The sequence below is a fragment of the Emydura macquarii genome, unplaced genomic scaffold (assembly GCF_026122565.2).
Source record: "Emydura macquarii macquarii isolate MOO-44397 ecotype Brisbane River unplaced genomic scaffold, CSIRO-AGI_Emac_v2 contig_450, whole genome shotgun sequence".
NCBI lineage: Eukaryota > Metazoa > Chordata > Testudines > Chelidae > Emydura > Emydura macquarii.
The window spans coordinates 436,085-455,024 of record NW_027130587.1 but is presented as its reverse complement, the minus strand read 5'-3'; the positions used below and the strand labels follow the sequence as shown (position 1 = coordinate 455,024).

The following is an 18,940-nucleotide window of genomic DNA, read 5'->3' as shown; positions in this document are numbered from 1 at the left end:
GATCAGGAACAGTCAGCATGGATTCATCAAGGGCAAGTCATGCCTGACCAACTTGATTGCCTTCTATGCTGAGATGACTGGCTCTGTGGATGTGGGGAAAGCGATGGACGTGATATACCTTGACTACAGCAAAGCTTTAGATACAGTTTCCCACAGTATTTTTATCAGCAAGTTAAAGAAGTATGGGTTGGATGAATGGGCTATAAAATGGATAGAGAACTGGCTAGATCATTGGGCTCAATGGATAGTGATCTACGGCTCAATGTCTAGTTGGCAGCCGGTCACAAGCGGAGTGCCCCAGGGGTTGGTGCTGGGGCCGGTTTTGTTCAACATCTTCATTAATGATCTGGAGGATGGGGTAGATTGCACCCTCAGCAAGTTTGCAGATGACACTAAGCTGGGGGGAGTGGTAGAGACGGTGGAGGGCAGGGATAGGATCCAGAGTGACCTAGACAAATTGGAGGATTGGGCCAAAAGAAATCTGATGAGGTTCAACAAGGACAAGTGCAGAGTCCTGCACTTAGGAGGGAAGAATCCCATACACAGCTACAGACTGGGGACCGTCTGGCTAGGCAGCAGTTCTGCAGAAAAGGACCTGGGGGTAACAGTGGATAAGAAGCTGGATATGAGTCAGCAGTGTGCCCTGGTTGCCAAGAAGGCTAACAGCATATTGGGCTGCATAAGTAGGAGCATTGCCAGCAAATTGGGGGAAGTGATTATTCCCCTCTATTAAGCACTCTTGAGGCCACATTTGAAGTATTGTGTCCAGTTTTGGGCCCCCCACTACAGGAAGAATGGTGGACAAATTGGAGCGAGTCCAGTGTAGGGCAACAAAAATGATTATGAGGAGAGGCTGAGGGAACTAGGCTTGTTTATTCTGCAGAAGAGAAGAATGAGGGGGGATTTGATTGAGGCCTTTAACTACCTGAAGGGTGTTCCCGAGAGGATGGAGCTAAGCTGTTCTCAGTGACAGTATATGACAGAATTAGGAGCAATGGTCTCAAGTTGCAGTGGGGGAGGTCTAGGTTGGATATTAGGAGAAAAATTTTCACTAGGTACTGGAATGGGTTACCTAGGGAGCTGGTGGAATCTCCATCTTTTTTTAAGGCCTGGCTTGACAAAGCCCTGGCTGGGATGATTTAGGTGGGGTTGGTCCTGCTTTGAGCAGGGGGTTGTACTAGATGATCTCTTGAGATCCCTTCCAACCCTAATCTTTTATGATTGTAAGGTATTAAAACACATATTGTTTGCTTCAGCCCAGCTTACCAAGTGATCCAGATCATTCTGTCTCAGTGACCTGTCCTTTTCATTATTTACCACTGCCCTGATTTTTGTCATCTGCAAACTTTATCAGTGTCGATTTTATGTTTTTTCTGGGTCATTGATAAAAATATTAAATAGCATAGGGCCAAGAACCAATTTCCATCAGACCCCACTAGAAAAACACCCGTGTAGATAATGATTCCCCATTTGCAGTTACATTTTGATACCTATCAGTTAGCCAGATTTTAATCCATTTAATGTTTGCTATGTTAATTTTATATCTTTCTAGTTTTTTAAGCAATATGTCATATGCCTTACAGAAGTGTGAGTGTGATGTATCAGTGTCATTACCTGTGTCAAAAAAGGTTGGAATCTCAAAAAAAAAAAAAAGGGTATCAAGTTAGTTTGACAGGAGCTATTTTCCATAAACCTATGTTGATTGGCGTTAATTATATTATATTAATTCTTTATTAATCTAGTTCCATATCAGCCACTCCATTACCTTGACCGGGATCGATGTCAGACTGACAGGCATATAACTGCCCAGATTGTCCCATTTACTCTTTTTAAATATTGCCACAATATTAGCTTTTTCCCCACTCTTTTGGAACTTACCCAGTGCACCAAGACTTACTGAAAATCAACATTAACGGTCCAGTGAGTCCCTCAGCTCCTCTTTTAAAACTCTTGGATGCAAGTTTTCTGGACCTGATGATTTTAAAATGTCTGACTTTAGTAGCTTCTATTTAACATCCTCCTGAGATACTGGTGGAATGAAAAGTATGTTATCATATGATATGCTGGTTTTTAAGCTGTGGCTTGACAAAACCCTGGCTGGGATGATTTAGCTGAGGTTGGTCCTGCTTTGAGCCAGGGGGTTGGACTAGATACCTCCTGAGATCCCTTCCAACTCTAATCTTCTATCATTCTATGATACTGCATCATCTGTTTTTTCCCCAAATACAAAACAAATATTTCTGCTTTATTATTGATAGTTGTACCACTTCCATCTAGCAATGGACCAGTACCATTGTTAGGATTCATTTTGTTCCTTATGTGCTTAAACAACTTTTTATTGTCCTTATTTCTGTTTGCCGTATGTTTCTCTTTGTGTCCCTTTGCTTCCCATATCCATTTTTTACAATTCCTAATTTTTTATTTATATTAGTTATTACCAACTTTCCCTTTCTTCTATTTGTTATATAGATTCTTTATAGCTGCCTTCACTTCCTCTCTAAACCAGCCTTCTTCCTCAATTGTGGGATTGTGGCTTTTTGGTCATCTAGTAAAGCGTACTTAAACAATTTCCAATTATCACTCATGTTTTTTGTAATTTGGGAGCTGGGCTGGGTTCCCTGGCCAGACTACATCTCCCAGGATGCACTGCAGTGGGTAGAGGTAAGGTTGTAATATATGGTCTGTACTGTATGGTGGGAGTGGTAAGTGTGTGAATGTGCGGGGAGGAATAGAAAGTACATGCTGTTTCATGGATTTGCTTCTCATTTCCTTGGTCCTCTGTGGTTGGGTCAGATGTGGTGTGTGTGTGCGCGCATACGTGTGACAGCCCTAACCACTTCACAACAAAATATAAATTCTTCTTCCGAGGTGATTTGGCTTATAAAATTGTTTGCAGATGACACACAGATGGGGCAGTTGTAAATGATGAAGAGGGCAGATCACCGATACAGAATGATCTAGATTGTAAACAGGGCACAAGCAAACAATATGTGTTGTACTATGACTAAATGTGTAAATGTACACATGTAGGAACAAAGAATGTGGGCCATACTTACAGGATGGGGTCTCTAACCTGGTGTGACATTACCTAGGGTACAATCTGCATTGATGGACAGCTGTGTCCCCTCAGTTCTCCAACCTGGGGTGCCTTTTACACTGCTTTGCTGTGAGAGCAGCCACACTTGGTCTGTTCGCACACAGCCTCTAGCATGTTAATCACTCCCAGCTATACTGTATGAGTGCTATAGCCAGCCATTCATGAATTACACTGCAGAGCAACACCAGCAAATTCCCAGTGCAAGACTTTCCCCCAGAAATGTGTGTCTTGTACTGCCCAGCAGCCTTCTGGACAATACAAGCTCATATAAAGTCCATCATTTATTAATAGAAAATGATAGGCACCAATCTTGTTATCCCAACTGGGCTTTCCAAAACACTTCAATCCAAACACACTGGTTTAGATAAAACAACAAAACAAATGTATTAACTATATATGTATAAACAGAAAGATAGATTTTAAGTGACTACAAGTAATGAGGCTTATAAGTCAGAATTGGTTACAAGGAAATAAAAGGTAAAACGCAAACTAACACCTAACTTAACGAGCAAAGTGAATACAAAGCAAAGGTCTCTCTCACTACGTGTTCCTGCAGTCTTACTGGCTGAACCTCTTTCAGTCAGGATCTCCTCTCCAACCCAGTGCTGTTTCCTTTGTTCTTCAGCTGTTGATGATGCCACAGGAAGCGAACAAGGCAGAGATGATTTGCGGTGGTTGCCCTCTCCTTTTATAGCCCTTTCTCTTGTGCAAGAATCATCTCCAGCTCATGTTCAAGAGACAGAAAGTCTGTGTGGCCAGGAACCTTAAGCTGCTTCTTTGTCAAAATGTAGATTTTTTTTTGCCCACACCCTCTTTCCTGCAGAAGAGTGGCCACTTAATAAGGTACTGGTTCATTGATCTCGCTGACACCTGGCTGAGGAGTTGGCTAGCTTTGGTCTCTGGGGAACTTGTGTGTGACTGCCCTCCAGAACATGCTGGAACTATCAAACGATAAAAAAATGTAATTATGAGATTACAAATACCGTTGCATTTCATCGCAGTTCTAATCGCATTGGGAAGCAATAACAGAATACCATTGATATAAATATGTTCGGTCTTGGGGGGAAGAGTGTGTGTGTTGGTGGAGCGCTCAGGATCCTGAATGCTTTTTCAGCCTGCAGCAGCTGCTGTCGGTGGCACGCACTCCTGAGCCGGCAGCAGCAGCCAGGTGCCCCCTGTTCTCCGACCCCAGCCCAGCGGCAAGCAGTACATGGGTTGGGGGGGAAGGGGCCCTCCTGCCCTCCACTGTGTGCAACAGACAGGAGGCAGGCTCCTGGTTTGGAGCAGCTTGGTTGGGGCAGGTCCACGGGGAGGAGGCAGGAGCAGCAGTGAAGCAGGGCAGCGGGAGGAAGGGCACCCTGCCCTATAGGCACACAGCTGTGCCCCCCGAGCACAGCCCCCTGGCATGTGATTAATGCTTATTTTTTTTTAAAAAAAAAGCATTCATTTCTTTTGAGTTAATTGCACGTGTTAACTGTGATTAAGTGAGAGCCCTAATTATTATTTTTTGTTCAAAACATTTGCACTGTATAAAAGATAAAAAGATAGTGCAATCTACAAGTTGAGGCATGAAGAGGCACATAAACGTTTAGCGTATCTGGCTCATAAATATCTTGCAACGCCAGCTACACCAGTGCCTGCGAATGCCTGTTCTCACTTTCAGATGACATTGTAAATACGAAGTCGGCAGCATTCTCTCCCTTAAATGCAAACAAACTTGTTTGTCTTAGCGATTGGCTGAACAAGAGGTAGGACAGAGTGGACTTGTAGGCTTTAAAGTTTTATATTGTTTGTTTTTGAGTGCAGTTATGTAAAAAAGAATTCCACGTTTGTAAGTTGCACTTTCACAATAAATCAATTGCACTACAGTACTTGTATGAGGTGAGTTGAAAAATACTACTTCTTTTAGCTTTTTTACAGTGCAAATATTTGTAGTAAAAAATAATATAAAGTGAGCACTGTACACTTTGTATTCTGTGTTGTAATTTAAATCAATATATTTGAAAATGTAAAAAAAAAATTCAAAATATTTATAACTTTAATTGGTATTTTTTTATTGTTTAAGAGTGTGATTAAAACTGCGATGAATTTTTAAAAATCTAGTCAATTTGTTTTGTGTTAATCGCTTGAGTTAAATGCGATTAATTGAGAGCCCTAGTTGGAACATGTCTTGGTAATATTATACAATGGAGTCTTATATCTTTACACACAATGCTGCCACACATATTTTACAAGGACAATAATGATCAGCAAAGCATGAGTTTTCAAATGATGCCTTACACAGTATGCGTTATATAAAATTTAACATAGTTTTGTGAAAGGGGTGAACGTAGGGGTGCATAATGTCATACCTGAAAATCAGTGACTCTGAAAAAGATTTGAGGATCATGATGGATAATCAGCTGAACATGAGCTCCTAGTGTGATGCCATGGCCAAAAGAGCTAATGCCATCCTGGGGTGCATAAATAGGAGACTCTCGAGTAGGAGCAGAGAGGTTATTTTACCTCTGTTTGGCACTGGTGCGACCACTGCTGGAATCCTGCGTCCAGCTTTGGTGCCCACAGTTCAAGAAACATGTTGATAAATTGAAGAGGCTTCCGAGAACAGCGCTGAGTATGGTTAAAGGGTTAGAAAACCTGCCTTCTAGTGAGAGACTCCAGGAGTGCAATAACAAAGCTTATCAAAGGGAGTCAAGGGGTAACTTGATTACAATCTGTACGTACTTCCATGGGGATCAAATATTTAATAATGGGCTCTTCTGTCTAGCAGAGAAAAGTATAACAGGATGCACTGGCTAGGAGCTGAAGCTAGACACATTCAGACTGGAAAGAAGGTGCACCTTTTAATAGTGAGAGTAATGAATCATTGGAACATTTTACCACGGGTCATGGTGGATTCTTGTTACTGGCAATTTGAAAATGAACATTGGATGTTTTTCTAAAAGATCTACTGGGGGGATTATTGTGGGGGAAGTTCTGTGACCCGTGTTATACAAGAGGTCAGACTAGATGATGATGATAGTTCCTTCTGGCCTTAGAATGTATGAACTTGCAGGTGTAATGTGAATAACAGTTAAAAGTGTCTCTAAATCCAGTCTTTTAAAAGACCTACCTTCATATCGCACCAGCTCTTGTCAGGCCCCCCTCTTTGCCTATAAATTCTTCTTTACTGAAGGATAAAATCTGTCAGAAAAATGCAACACCCAACAGAGAGGGCTCATGCGCTTGGCTTCCTTCAGACAGGTTTATGTGCACAGTGCATAGTCTGTCAGGTATAATGTGAATGAAGGCTAACGTCATGTTGACAAATTGAAGAAGGTTAAAGAAGAGGAGGGGTTTAGATTTATTAAGAATTGGGATTTCTTTGGGAAGGGAGGAGCCTGTATAGGAACGATGAGCTCCACCTAAACCAAAGTGGAACCAGATGACTGGCATGTAAAATTAAAAAGGTTGTGGGGGATTTATAAATGGAGGGCTTGGGAAAGCTGACAGGTGCAGAGGAGCACACTGTGTGGGCAGATACATTCCTTAGGAATGAATTTATTGAAGAGGGAATCCTATATCATAGTAAAGAGGATAGGATAGACATTGTAAAGTATGCATAGGAGCTACCGAGGAACATTAAACATCAGAGTCCCCTTTCAATGTAACATATGAAGGCAGTTAATTGACTATGGACAAAATGTGCAAGTGTTCTAGAAATCTAAATACTAACATGGGTGAACAAGACTGCCTGGCATTAAATGCGGATATTGATATAATAGGCACCACGGCAACTTGGTGGAATGAGGATAATCAATGGAACATGGTAATAACGGAATACAAAATCTATAGGAATGGGAGAGTAGGTCATATTGTTGGGGGCGTGGCACTATATGTGAAAGAAAGCATACAGTCAGGTAAGGTAAAAATCTGAAATGAATCAAACAGGACATAGAATCTCTATGGATAGAAATTCCATGCTTGAATAATGAGCATAGCAGTAGGACTATACCGCCAACCACCTGACCAGGATGGTTGTGAAATGCTCAGGGAGATTAGAGAGGCTACAAAGGCAGAAAATGGGGGTTTTAACTATCCCCATATTGACTGGATGTATGTCACTTCAGCAAGAGAAGCAGAGATAAAATTTCTAGACATATCAAATGACTGCTTCTTGAGCAACTTATCTTAGAACGCACAAGGGGAAAGGCAATTCTTGATTTAATCCAAAGTGGAGCACAGGATCTGGTCCAAAAGACGAATATAACTGAACCACTTGGTAATAGTAACCATACTGTTGTTAAATTTTACATCCTGGGGAGAGTGAAAATACCAAAGAAACCCACCACAGTAGCATTTAACTTCAAAAAGAGGAAGTACACAAAAATGAAGAAGCTAGTTACAAGGAAATTAAAAGGAACAGTCACAGTGGTGAAATGCCTGCAAGCTGCATAGAGACTGTTTAAAAACACCATAATAGAGGCTCAAACTGAATGTGTATCCAAAATAAAAAAAACACAGTAGGAGGATTAAAGCAGTGCCACTATGGCTAAACAGCAGAATAAAAGAGGCGTTTAGAGCCAAAAAGCATCCTTTAAAAATTGGAAGTTAAATCCTAGTGGGGAAAATAAAAAGGAGCATAAACGCTGGTGAGTCCAATGTAAACATATAATAAGGCAGGCCAAGAATGAATATGAAGAGCTACTAGGAAAGGACACAAAAAGTAACAGCAAATTTTTTTTAGTATATCAAGCAGGAAGCCTGCCAAACAGTCAGTGGGGCACTGGATGACCAAGGTGCTAAAGGAGCACTCAAGGATGACAAGGCTGTTGCAGAGAAGCTACATTAATTCTTTGCGTTGGTCTTCATGGCATGGGATATGGGGGAAGATTCCCCCACCCAAGACATTTTTTTTTGGTGACAAATCTGAGGAACTGTCCCAGACTGAGGTGTCAATATAAGAGGTTTTGTAACAGATTGATGAATTAAGCAGTAATAAGTCACCAGGATCAGATGGTATCCACCGAAGAGTTCTGAAGGAACTCAACTAGAAAACTGCAGAATTACTGTAACCTATCTCTTAAATAAGCCTCTGTACAAGATGACTGGAGGGTAGCTAATGTAATGTATAATTTAAAAAAGGGTTCCAGTGATGATCCTGCCAATTACAGACCGGTAAGCCTAACTTCCGTACCAGGCAAACTGGATGAAACTATAATAAAGAACGAAGTTACCAGACACATAGATACATACGATATGTTGGGGAAGAGTTCGCACAGCTTTTGTAAAGGGAGATCGTGCCTCAACAATTTATTAGAATTCTTTGGGGGAGTCAACACGGATATGGACAAGGCTGATGCAGTGGATGTAATGCCCTTGGACTTTCAGAAAGCCTTTGACAAGTTCCCTCACAAAATGCTCTTAAGCAAAGTAAGCAGTCATAGTGTGACCCGTCCGTGCCTAGGGTACCCCACCTGGAAATGTCAAGGTCCGGGCAGGCTGCAAGAAGGAGAGCAGATTCTCCCAAACTGGTGGCTAACACTGCAGTTAGATTCACCAACCAGTCACAAACAGTGCTTCTGTTTCCCCACACTGGTTATCAAGAAGCCTGTATACAAATACACACAGCCCCCCCTTTACTGCATTTCAGTCTCTGGATCCCAGTCAGCCCCTAGGTCCAGTAAAGAGACCAGTTATTTAAAATCTACTCCCTTTACCTAAATGTTCTCCTGATCTCCAAAGAGTCAGCCATGGTACCAGACCAGTATAAGTTTGGATCTTACCCACAGCGCTGCCACATGGGGGAGGAGGGTACACTTTACCGGGGCCTGGAGGCCCTGGGGGGCCCAGCCCAGGCTGCAACCCCCCTTACCATGAAGAAAAAATTGAGGCTAAATTGTAGATCCTGCCTGAGGATATTTATAGAAACGTATTTCCCTGTATCTAGGTATCTATTGTCCAGATCTGGTGCAATTCGCTGGAGGCAGTCAGAAGCCGTGTTAGCGCAGTCTCACGCAGCGTTGTGAACAGGGAGCTGCTGGCCTGGCCCAGGCCCGTCTGTAGAATAGACAGTGTGTGACTGTGCAGTTAAACTAGGACTTGTCGTTTGAGACAGTGAAGACCCGCTCAGTCGATCCAGAAATCGATGTACTAAGACCACCTTCAGAAGTGGCGTAGTGCTGCGTCGACGGGAACGCGGTTCCCGTCGGCACAGTGCAGTGAAGACGGCGCACAGAAGAGGAGCAGAGAAGTCAGTGGGAGTTACACACGTTTTTTGTGCAGCTTGTGTAACTGTCGACTGCCGCCGAATCCGGGAGGTAAGTATGGACGGGGTCTGAGAGACAGGGAGATTCGTGCTCCTCTCTGTGACATGGTCTAGCATCTCCAGATCAAGAACTGCCAGGCCCAGAGTTCCTTGTGCACAGGCAGGAGGGGGGGACAGCTGGCGGGAGGGGCAAAGCAAAGCACCATCAGACAGTGGGAGCCAGGCTGCTGCTGTTTCTGGCAGGATTTGCAGGGCCAAATATAAGTGAGTAAGTGTCTAATTCACTCACAGTCACACCCCCCCATACTGCCATGTCTGGTGGTGGCTATAAATACAAACCAGGCAGCCAGAAACGCAAGGAGGTGAAAGAAAGGGAACTAAAAGAAGCTAAAGGACACCAATCTCTCCTCCGGTTTTTCAAATCAGACAAGGCCTTTCTGCAGTCAGGCAATATACGAACTAGGGAAGCAGACGAACAAAATCAGGACACTGACAGGCTATAACACCTTTATAATGACCCAAAAGTTACAAAATAGTCAGCAAACGTGTAGGACTCAGGCTGGGTGTTCTGCTAAACCAAACTAGCAAAGGGGGGGAGGGGGCATTTTTCAGAAATGTGGAATATGTAACAGTAATTTCACAATTCAAGGTTTTTCCATGGCTCATGTGATTGTATGCGTGGGGTGAGGCATTGGGGGAGGTGTGGGGGAGGGGGCCCGTGTTACAAGTTTGTGCTGGGCCTGAAAAAATTACGCTTGGGCCCTGCTTACCCAAAGCACCACGCTGCCAGCCAATCCTTTAGTAACTGAACTAAAGGTTTATTATAAAAGGAAAGAAACAAATACTAAGAGAAATGTTAAATGGTCAAAGCAATCAGATACATACCAAAGACTGTAAAGTCCATATGTATCAGATTCTCAGTAAAATTGTGGCGTTTTCAGGCTTGTTCAGTCCCTCTGGTGTACATCCGGTACCTGGATGGGTCTCAGACCTTTCTTTCACAGCCTCAGTTGCAGATGAGTTGATCCAGGGGTAGGAAGCAGGAATGAAGACAAGATGGGGATGGTGCAGCTGCCTTTCATGTCCCTTTGCCATGTGGCTTTTCCCAACACAGCTGCATAGCACATGGCATGGAAAAGCCCCTGAGTCCCCTGTTGCTGGGCATGTTTTAACATGTCGTGGTGACTCATAAGGTGCAGCCCCTGGGTTCTTTCACTGGATTCATACAGTACCTGCGAGTTCCCTTGATGGGCCATTAATCAGGCTTAGTGCTGCAGCCATCCTGTCTGGGGTGTCACCCAGAAACACAGCACAAGATGAAATACCAATGTATCACGCACATTGAGAACTTCTAACACTGCTACATGTCTATAAATGTGCTTATCAATTTTGGTGAATTATACCCTTTCCAACAGTACCTGGCATGGCATATCTCATACAAATTATTGTAATTTTGCAATATTGATATTAAATAATATTATAAATGATCCCTTATACCTCAGACAGCATCACACATGGGGTAAGAGGGAAGGTCCTCTCGTGGATTGGTAACTGGTTAAAAGACAGGAAACAAAGAGTAGAAATAAATGGTCATTTTTCATGATAGAGAGCGGTAAATAGTGGGGTCCCCCAAGGATCTGTACTGGGACATGTGCTGTTAAGCATATTCATAAATGATCTGGACAATGAACAGTGAACGGTGAACAGTGAGGTGGCAAAATTTGCAGATGATACAAAATTACTCAAGATAGTTAAATCTAACATAGACTGTGAAGAGTTACAAAAGGATCTCACAAAACTGGGTGACAAAATGGCAGATGAAATTCAGCGTTGATAAATGCAAAGCAATGCACATAGGAAAACATAATCCCAACTGTACATGCAAAACGAGGGGGTTTAAATTAGCTACTGCCACTCAAGAAAGATCTTGGAGTCGTCATGGATTGTTCCCTGAAAACATTTCCTCAATGTGCAGCAGTGGTCAAAAAAGCTAACAGAATGTTAGGAACCATTAGGAAAAGGATAGATAATAATACAGAAAATATTATGTCCCTATATAAATCTATGGTATGCCCACACCTGGAATACTGCCCTCATTTCTGGTTCCCTCGTCTCAAACAAATATATTAGAATTGCAAAATGATTAGTGATTTGAAACAACTTCCATGCAAAGAGAGCTTAAAAAGACTGGGACTCTTCATCTTAGAAAAGAGATGACTAAGTCGGGATATGTTAGAGTGTATAAAATCATGAATGGTGTGGAAGAAGCAATAGGGAAGTGTTATTTACCCCTTCATATACACAAGAACTAGAGGGGTCACTGGATGAACTTATTTGGCAGTGAGTTTAAAACAAACAAAATCACAGTCTTCACACAATGCACAGTCAACCTGTGGAACTTGTTGTCAGGGGATGTTGTGAAGAAAAAGTATAACAGGGTTCAAAAAATAAATAGATCAGTTCATGGAGGATAGGGCCATCAATGGCTATTAGCCAGAATGGCCAGAGACGCAACCTCATGCTCCAATGTCCCTAAAACTCTGTCTGCCAGAAGCTGGGACTAGATGGCAGGGGGATGGATCACTCAAAATGAACTGTTCCGTTCATTCCCTCTGAAGCATCGTGTGCTGGCCACTGTAAGAGTCAGTATACTGGGCTAGTTGTACCACTGAACTGACTCAGTATGGCCAATCTTGTGTTCTTGCATGCAAGATTGAGTCAATTTCTAGAAAACCTGTCGCACAGTAAAGAAATTCAATCCGTTTAATTTTTCCAGGGGAACGTTAAGGGGTGACTGGGTAACAGCGTTATAAGGACCTAGCTGAAGTTAGTCCTGCTTTGAGCAGGGGGTTGGACTAGATGACCTCCTGAGGTCCCTTCCAACTCTAATATTCTATGATTCTATGATTGGGGAGGAGATTTCTGAGAGCAGATGGCTCTTTAGACTGGAAGACAAAGGCAGAATGAGATCCAGTGCTTGGAAGTTGAAGTAGACAAATTCAAACTAGAATTAAGGAGGATTAACTGCTGGAACAGATAACAAAGGAATGTGGTGGAGTCGCCATGTTTTAGAGCCTTTAAATCAAGATTGGATGTCTTACTAAAGGATTTGCTGTAGTTCAGACAGTAATTATGGGCTTGATGCAGGAATCACATGGTCGCTTGCCTGGGTTACACAGGATGTCTGCTTAGAGATGATCATAATGTCCCATTTTGAAATGCAGCCTTAACTATGGAGTGGCTATTCAGTGCTTCCCTAATTAGCATTTATACTTGGTTGAGTGGTGCAAGCTGGTGGGCGGTTCCACCATCGAGGGAATAGACTTGAAGCTCCTAGCCTGAGTTCTTTCGAGGCTCTTTCCTCAGGGCTTGTTTATTAGTCACCAAACCATCACAAAAAGCAAATCAACTGGAACACACAGGGAATAATTCCCCAAGGCTTCTTGTGCTTTAGCTGGTCAGGAGGGGAGAAAGCACAACTCACCCCTTAGACACAGCCATGTGATGCAGTGGAAAGGAAAAGGAGATCATATTCTGTATGAAATGCTATAGGTAGTTAGAGTACTTTCCATAGCACTCTATTCGTTTTATCCTTATTAAATTATATGGGATTTTTCTGTGAGAGTAACTCAATGAAAAATGGCCAAGCCTTGGCTGGGTCAGAATGGATGGATGGAAGGAGAGCACTGAACTTTGCTGAGAGCAGCAAAATACCAGGCCCCTTTCCTGCCCCACACTGGAATCTGTTGAGGACCCCAATACTTATCTTCTGGTGAGAAATGCCATCACGAGAGAGACCTCCTCAGCCATCACAGCATCCACTAACACCTTACTGGGGCATTGGGGTCGGCTGATTCAGAAGGAATAATAAATCACCGGCAGCACAGTCTGGGTTTTCCTCAGAACTCTCATCCATGAAAAATCTCACTAAGCTCCAGGCAGGTGTGCAATGCGATGTAATAGAAACACTTGTTTCCCCTCATTGACATCTCTAGCATGACTCATTCTGCTGGCTGATTTTGGAGAGAAAATGTTCTCATGGGCTGTTAGCATTCTGGGCTGTAGGTTAAATTGTGCTGGAAGCAGAGCTGCCTGCCCCTTGACAAACAAATTGCTCTGTTACTCTGATTCTGTCTCAAACCCCTCTGGGATCACTCTCTTACCTTCCAGGTGCATCCAGGAGTGCTACCTTTAGCACATGGCTCTGAGGAGTATGAAAACTTTCCTCCAAAAAGTGCGGTAGCAGACCCAGAGAGCAGTCAGCAAATACAGAAGTTGGTGAGTTGCGGCCCCGTCCCATATGCTCAAGAGGGGACTCCACCTATGTGCTTTTCTCCCACAGAGTGAAAGCAAGGCTTTTTTGGGATGAAATGCTATGACTGTTCTGTGTCAGTTTCTTCATCTCTAATTTCATATATGGGATTTGGGGTAAAGTCTTCCAGGTGCTGCTGATGTCAGAGATGGGAGGTGCTGGGGAGCTGGCCTGTGCCAAGAATCTGCTGAGAAACAAATGCTCAAGGGTGTAGGCACTCGTGATCTCCCTCATTTACTGGTGCCCTGGACGTACCCAGCTCCGAGGTGTTTTGGTCACTGCATGCTGAATGATGCGTATCCGATGCACTACTGAAGCATCAAGCACCTCAGTACTAAGTGAAAGTGAAAAAAGTTTTGCTTTTCTGGGCTTATACTTTGGTCAAATGGAACAGGTGCATCCTAGCAGGGACACAGGAGAAATACATGAAACTCATATGTCCCTCATGAGCTGTCCCAACAAGCCAGGCTTGTTCAGAGTGTAATCCCAGTTTAACAGTCTGGTAATGTTCACAGTTATGCAATGGAGCCAAAAAGTAGCAAGTAGCTAGAGATGCCAACACATATTGAGCACATTTGTGCTGGCTGCTAGACACAGCCCGGATTTGAAGTGTGGCTGAGTTAGCACAGGCAGGTTTGCAGCTCAGGCTGACCCTTTTGAGTAGCTCCAGCCCAGCTCTCAGGGTCCGTTTCACATGACAGCGCTCCCCCTTGTGCTGGAGGCCATGCCATGCACTGCTTGTCATCAGCATGATGTATGTGGGAAAGCGGAGAGCGGTGTCCAGAGCTGAAAAGGGGCCTGTAACAAAAGCTAGTTAGCCTAATGAGTTTTGTTTGGGCTTTTCTTGTTGCCTTCTTCAGAACTGTTCTTAACTTTTTTCAAATCATTTTCACAAAGAGTTTTTACGTGGGAGAGAAAAAGCTTTTGTGGTGTTAGAACAGGGAAGCTATTTTGAATTTCACAGGCACCATGAGAAATCTGGGATGCTGGTCTGTGTTTGGCCCAGGGTTTCTTCCTGACTTCCTTTGCTTTTCTTGTGTAGGAATGTGAGCTCAGGAAAAAGCGTAAAAAATGTGAAAACCTTGAACACGAAGTGAGAAAAAAGCACAAAAGATGCAAAGAATTGGTAAGCATTATCTCTCTCTCCAGCTGTGAGTTTGATGTGAGATGAACGGTTAGATTGCTGCATTCTTACATGGGACTTTTTCCTCATTTAACGAAAGTAATTTCTTTTCCAGCTCTGTCTCCTCATTTCAACAAAGTCACAAATTCTGGATTCCAACCCTTATAGTCCAAAGATTAGTTCATTTAGTCTTTCAGCTGGTTGCAGACCCAGTGTGTAGCTTCTTCTGCATTAAATTAATATTAATGTATGTAGTAGGGAAAAATAATTCCCTCCACTTCTGGGATTTCTGGGTGAAATTCCCCAGGTTGTGCAGGGAGTTAGGTTGGAAGATCATAAAGGTCCCTTCAGGCCTTAAAAATCAGCTGTGAGAAAAAATTTAATCAGAAAAATATGAATGATTATTGGAATTGTTTAAGAACACTTTAAGAGGATCCTAAAAAGCCACAGTCAAGGACAAAGGCCATATTGGTTAAAAATGTGACCTGGTTCAGAGGGGAAGTGAATGCCACTATAAATACATATATGGAAGAAAGGGGACCTTGATAGCAATGAATATAAATCAGAAGCAAAGAATTGTAGTAAATTGATGACGGAAGCAAAAGGACACAAGGAGAAATCTATGGGCAGCAGAGTTAAGGACAATAAGAAGGGTTTTTAAAAACATATATTAGGAACAAAAAGAATCCTAATAGTGGTATTGGTCCATTACAAGGTGGAAATGGTAGAATTATCAGTACTAATACAGAAAAGGCAGAAGTGTTCAATACATATTTCTGTTCTATATTTGGGAAAAAATGATCATATCATGTGATGACACTTTTTCCATTCCATTAGTATCTCAGGAGAATGTTACACAGCAGCTACTAAATTTAGTCCTTTTTAAATCAGCAGGTCCAGATAACTTGCATCCAAGTGTTTTAAAAGAGCTGGCTGAGGACCTTGCTGGACCATTAATGTTGATTTTCAGCAAGTCTTGGAACATGGGAGAAGTTCCAGAGGACTGGAAGAAAGCTAACATGCCAGTATTTAAAAAGGGTAAATGGGATGACCTGTGTAATTATAGACCTGTCAATCTGACATAGATCCCAGGCAAGATAATGGAGCAGCTGCTTTGGGACTCAATTAATAATATAGAATTAAAGAAGTGTAATATCATTGATGCCAATCAACATAATTTTATGGAAAACAGAACCTGTCAAACTAACTCGATATCTTTTTTAGTATGTTATGGTGTTTTAACAGAAAATTAGCCTTGGCCAGTACACAAAAAGCAAAAGGTATTACAATAAAATGTAAAGATAAATCCAAGATTATAAAATGTTACAATATTTATAAAGATTAAAAAGGAGACATGCCATTAATCTGTATATTATCCCTGTGCTGCTTGCCTTTTCCTTAGATCAGTGGCTGACCAGGCCATATCCAATTGCTTATTAACAGCCTCTCTTCTCCACTTGATTAGGGATTTCACATTTTTAAACTTAAATCTAATTTCTGATCCTGAAAATCCTAGGTGTGCAAAGAGTTTTGAATATACTTTTACAAAGGCAAGTTATGTGAAAAAGGCTTGCTGAGTTGTTCCTCTAAGTATAACCTTGGCAAATGCTGTGAGTGAAAACTATGAATATGAAGCCAAAAATAAATGTTGCCATTTGGACAGAATAGAATTCAGACCGGTCTCAGCTGTAAAGAAGAGTTGCTGGAATATTATTTGGGACACCAAGGATCTTTCTAAAACATGTGGTTTGAATCACTGCCAGTCTCTGGGATCATACGATCACGGCATTTTTGCTCCATATAAAATTTGAGCACGTACTTTAGTCTCAAACACTCTAAGGGCTGGTGCAGCTAAGTTACGCCCATGAGTCCAGGTAAAATGTAACACCACTTGCATTGAATCTGAGGCCTTCTTTTTTGTTACCTGAATTTGCATATGTTGAATACTATTTTGTGAGAACCAGATACCCAGGTAGGGTAAAAAAGTTAACTTGTTTAGTATATTGCCCATCAATCCTCCATTCATGCACCTCAGTCTCTGATGAAAGGCACTCATGTAGTTTTGGAGTAATCTATCGAAAGGCCCCCTTGTGGACAGTACAAACCAACTCATTTTTATTTAATCTACAAATATGCACCGCCTAAGGGGGAAAAATTGTACGCAACTTTTGTTGATCTAAAATCCGCCTTTGAATTGATTTTTAAGGACCGTCAATGGGGCAAATTGGAGATCATTGGAATAGATCCCTGATTACTTTTTCTTTTAAGAGTTCTTCACTGACAAACAGTGGATAAACCTGGATGGGGGACTGATTGATTCCATCCCAGTTACAAAGGAGGTTTGATGGGGGGGGGTTCTAGTAGCCCCTTTTCTTTTTATCTTTTATATTAATGATGTGGTTTTAGCATTTTCCCCCTAAAATTATGAATCACCCTGTATCTTACGATATGCAGACTGTATGGCTCTACTGCCACAAACACTTTTGGGGCTGACGTGTTTAATAAAGGTATTTGGTGTCCTTTTGTGATGAGGTTGCTATTTTGGTTGATAAGGTAATGGTGTTGATGTTATATACTCAGGGCTTAGCTTCACGTACAGCGCTACAGTGGCACAGCTGCTCCGGTGCAGTGCTTTAGTGAATGATGAAGAGCTTCTCCTGTCAGCGTAGTTAATCCACCACCGCGAGAGATGGTAGCTATGTCGGTGGGAGAAGCTGCCCCGTTGCCATAGCGCTGTCTACACGGGGGTCATGTAGGTATAATTATGTCGCTCAAGGGTGTGGATTTTTCTCCCTGGATCTGCTCTGGGCTGCTGCACTGTCCCCAGCTCTGCCTTGCTCTGCCCCGGCAGCCCCAGCTCACATGGAGCATGGGCCCTGGGCTCTTGACTCTGCCACTGGCCTGCCTGGCCTGTCAGTCTGGCTGACTTCGAGTGCTGGCCTCTCCCCACTGACCCTGGGGACCTGTCAGTACAGGATCCTGACTCCTCTTCGGCCCTTCCCTTTTCTCCTGGAATTGGGAGAGGGCCAACCCATGGCCAGAACCTTTCAGTACGGGGCCAGGAGCCCCTGACACATCTCCCAGCTCCCAAGAGCCTTGGCTAGTGCACTGCTGATGGTGTCATCTCTGGGGATGTGAAGAAAAGGGCCCTGTAGGAACAGGGATGCAGAGGCTATGGGGTCCTCACGGGGTCTGCTTTGAACAGTGTCTTGACCATACATTGATTTACCCAGTTCAGGCCAGGTTCTGGTGCCCTGACTCATGCTGGCCAGCACCATGTCACTGAAGTCAGCCGTGAGCACAGAGTAATTGGCTTGTGAGTCTCTCTTCAGAGGGGTTAGTGCTGAGCTGGTGTCCAGAGATGTGTGATGGTCAGTAACAGCCTGTTCCCCTTCTCTGAGTCTTTGACGCCTACCACAATATGTGTTTGTGGGGCGGCGGGAGTGAAATTCTGTAAAGTTCCTCTGTTGCTATAGAGACCACTCATCATTTGTGGTGATCACCAGGCCTGGGAAAATCTTTGTCTCCCCATATCACTGCTCAAAATTATGTGAGCTGCATCTCCTTCGTCTGCAGCAGTGGGTATCAAAGCACAGAACCATAACTTTCTCCTGCAGTCGGCCAGGTGCAGCTAAACCCCCTACTCCCCTCTTGCCTGGGGAAAGCAGTTAATCAGGTGTAGTAACAAGCTCATTCGCTCTGGACAGGAAATCCAGCTTCAGGTGGTGCAGGGTGAAAATGCACGACTGGCTGAGGAGAACACTTACCTGAATGGGAAGGCTGAATGGGCACGACAGGTAACCTGGGATGCTCTTGTTCCCTCAATGGAACATTAGCTTCTCTTTTATTTGTATTTTCTATATTATGTTTATGTTGCATTGCAAAACTCCACTACCAAGCAGAGCTTATTACTGGACTAAGACAAAGCAATGGCCCAGATTCAGAGTGTAGTTATCAGTGGCTGGCTGTGAAACTGGGAGGGTGTATCTAGTGGGTCCCATAGGTGTCAATCCTGGGTCTGGTACTATTCAATATTTTCATTAATGACTTGGATAATGGAGTGGAGAATATGCTTATAAAATTTGCAGATGACACTAGGCTGGGAGAGGTTGCAAGCACTTTGGAGGACAGGATTAGAATTCAAAATGACTGTGTCAAATT

The 18,940-nt window shown here is 43.0% G+C and overlaps 1 protein-coding gene across 2 annotated transcripts in view; it reads left to right on the top strand.

Annotated features, from left to right (window-relative positions):
* TSPOAP1 (TSPO associated protein 1) overlaps positions 1-18,940 on the top strand; it is a 155,325-nt gene that overhangs the window by 47,171 nt on the left and 89,214 nt on the right. For both annotated transcript variants that reach the window (XM_067537720.1, XM_067537718.1), the window contains 3 exons: positions 13,515-13,622; positions 14,699-14,782; positions 18,487-18,576. In XM_067537720.1, coding sequence (XP_067393821.1) covers positions 13,515-13,622; positions 14,699-14,782; positions 18,487-18,576 — 282 coding nt within the window. The remainder of the gene's footprint in view (positions 1-13,514; positions 13,623-14,698; positions 14,783-18,486; positions 18,577-18,940) is intronic.